Below are 2,787 nucleotides of genomic sequence, written 5' to 3' on the forward strand. Positions count from 1 at the left end.
ATGAAGTACTCACTGCATGTTATACTAACTGTATGAAGTACTCACTGCATGTTATACTAACTATATAAAGTACTCACTGCATGTTATACTAACTATATAAAGTACTCACTGCATATTATACTAACTATATGAAGTACTCGCTGCATGTTATACTAACTGTATGAAGTACTCACTGCATGTTATACTAACTGTATGAAGTACTCACTGCATGTTATACTAACTATATAAAGTACTCACTGCATGTTATACTAACTATATAAAGTACTCACTGCATATTATACTAACTATATGAAGTACTCGCTGCATGTTATACTAACTGTATGAAGTACTCACTGCATGTTATACTAACTGTATGAAGTACTCACTGCATGTTATACTAACTATATAAAGTACTCACTGCATGTTATACTAACTATATAAAGTACTCACTGCATATTATACTAACTATATGAAGTACTCGCTGCATGTTATACTAACTGTATGACGTACTCACTGCATGCTGTACTGTTTAAGAATTCACTGCAAGGTGTACTACAGTATTTGTACTTTAATATTTAGGGCTCATTATTTTGAAAGTCCGCTGCTCTCTGACTCTGCAGGTGCTCTATGGAGAGTAACCATGGCAACTGTTCTTGTGCGCTACACAGCTGTAGCCTGTTTAATTAAACTTTACCTGATAGGCTCATCTAGTTTTGCGGGGACGCTCTGCCGTGTGAATTCCCCCCTGCTGATGTCCTGTTTACTCCCAAACAGCGAGGATCAGTCTCTCTTCCAATGATTTGTGCTGCGCGTCACGTACAAAAAGTTCAAGATAATGCTGTTTCTGCTGCTGTCTGATAAAAGACAAATGTTTCTGCTGATACCTGAAAACAGATTTCTATCTGTTCACCTGCTGCTCAGAAGGAGCCTGTTCTGATGTTCTGATCGTGGCTCTGGACTCTAACTTGTTTTACCAAACTAGATAAAAGGTAACGGCCTGGCAGCGGCAAATAGCTTTGGTTTAATATTTGATTTGATTACATTAATGTTTAAGTTGAGATTTACAAGAAATATTTTAGTGCTGCTGTGTAAAGGGAATACTGCTGGGAAAAAGCTCCTTATTTGTTTAAAGCACTTTTGTGTTTATAGCAATACATTTAAATTAAAAGTGGGAATACACTACTTTAGAATTCATTATTACATTTTGCGCATAACAATGTGATTAATTGCGATTAAAATTTTAATTGCACTAATAATATTTGTGCTGTAGTATTATCTACAGAGGATAGAAAAAAATATTTCCTGCAATTTGACGTTTCTGATTGGCTGGAACTTGCCTGCATGGTGGTGCTCATGGCGAAGGGGAGCTGACTCAGAGGAGTTTTCAGGATGTTGATGAGAGCAACAGAAACAAAAATCTTCTGAGCCTCCAGAACGTTTCGCTCATCGATCAGCACATAAACTCCAAACACTGAAAAGGCAACCTGAACAGAAAAAAATCAGAGGAAGAAAATACATCACACAGATGTTTAGAGTTCAGATCCAGTTTAAATTTGCCAGCTCAGTTCTGATTGGCTGGCAGACGTTGGTGGCTCCTAATTGGGACAATTACTATGAACAGGAAACCTCAAAAAACATCTGGTCACAGGTGTGGGTAACCATGGCAGCACTTGATGTCAGACAAAACCATGTGAATTATATGTAAAGCAGAAGGTCAAGATGTTGTTTATGGATGATAAAGGGACAGAGATACGGAGATACGATGATGTCTAATATGCCTGTGTAGTGAAATGACTGAGGGCGACTCAGGCCTGAAGCCAGCATTGGCTTACTCTGATGAAGAGGGCAGACGTTCTACCTGAAGCCTCTGATTGGTCTGTTCACTAACACGAGCAGCTGGCTTCCAGGTGTGAACGTCTGAAGGCTTTTACTGTTTCAGAGAGTTTTGAATCTCCGGATTGACTGGACTCACACTAATGTGTGCTCAGGTAAACCTCAGTCAGACGTGAGTCTGTGTAACCAGACCAGAAGCTGGTTGCATCTGGACCAGACGGCTGTGAGACTCACCAGGAAGGAGGTGGAGTTAAAGGAAGCCAGAGAGACAGAGTAGAGGATCTGAGATTTCTTCAGGGCGTTGAGTTCTCCGTCTCTCAGAATGCAAACACGTCGAAGGAAAGCTTCTTCCCAGGCATAAAACTTCAGGATCTTCACACCGCTCAGGATTTCATTCATCAGTTTGATCCGACCGTCCATGAACTTCATCTGAACCTCCTGAAAAACAAAACATTGTTCACCTTTTAACCAGTCAGAGGAGAGGGACGAGAAAGCACAAGACTACCAGAAAGGGGAGAAGTTGTGTTAGTAACATGCAATAATGGGATGAGGTTGCATACAGAGGGAGAGAAAGTAGAGGAGAGAGGAGCTCAGTGCATCATGGGAAATCCCCCGGCAGTCTAGGCCTATAGCAGCATAACTAAGGGATGGTTCAGGACTAACCTGAGCCAGCCCTAACTATAAGCTTTATCAAAGAGGAAAGTCTTAAGCCTACTCTTAAATGTGGAGATGGTGTCTGCCTCCTGAACCCAAACTGGAACCTGGTTCCACAGGAGAGGAGCTTGATAGCTGAACGCTCTGGCTCCTAGTCTACTTTTGGAGACTCTAGGAACCACAAGTAACCCTGCATTCTGGGAGCGCAGTGCTCTGGTGGGGTAGTAAGGTACTATGAGCTCTTTAAGATAAGATGGTGCCTGACCATTAAGAGCTTTGTAGGTAAGAAGAATGATTTTTCTATTCTGGATTTTACTGGAA

At 41.1% G+C, this 2,787-nt stretch overlaps 1 protein-coding gene across 1 annotated transcript; it reads right to left on the minus strand.

The window, feature by feature from the left end:
• Positions 1 to 1,316: 1,316 nt before the first annotated feature.
• On the minus strand, positions 1,317 to 2,250 carry LOC123964585 (multidrug resistance-associated protein 1-like; the record flags this gene model as incomplete). The annotated part of the gene is made up of 2 exons (XM_046041461.1): positions 1,317 to 1,463; positions 2,047 to 2,250. Coding segments are annotated over 2 exons (351 nt in total), but the record flags the coding sequence as incomplete, so codon positions are not given.
• Positions 2,251 to 2,787: the final 537 nt, after the last annotated feature.

Source organism: Micropterus dolomieu, unplaced genomic scaffold (assembly GCF_021292245.1).
Source record: "Micropterus dolomieu isolate WLL.071019.BEF.003 ecotype Adirondacks unplaced genomic scaffold, ASM2129224v1 contig_3431, whole genome shotgun sequence".
NCBI classification, from domain to species: domain Eukaryota; kingdom Metazoa; phylum Chordata; class Actinopteri; order Centrarchiformes; family Centrarchidae; genus Micropterus; species Micropterus dolomieu.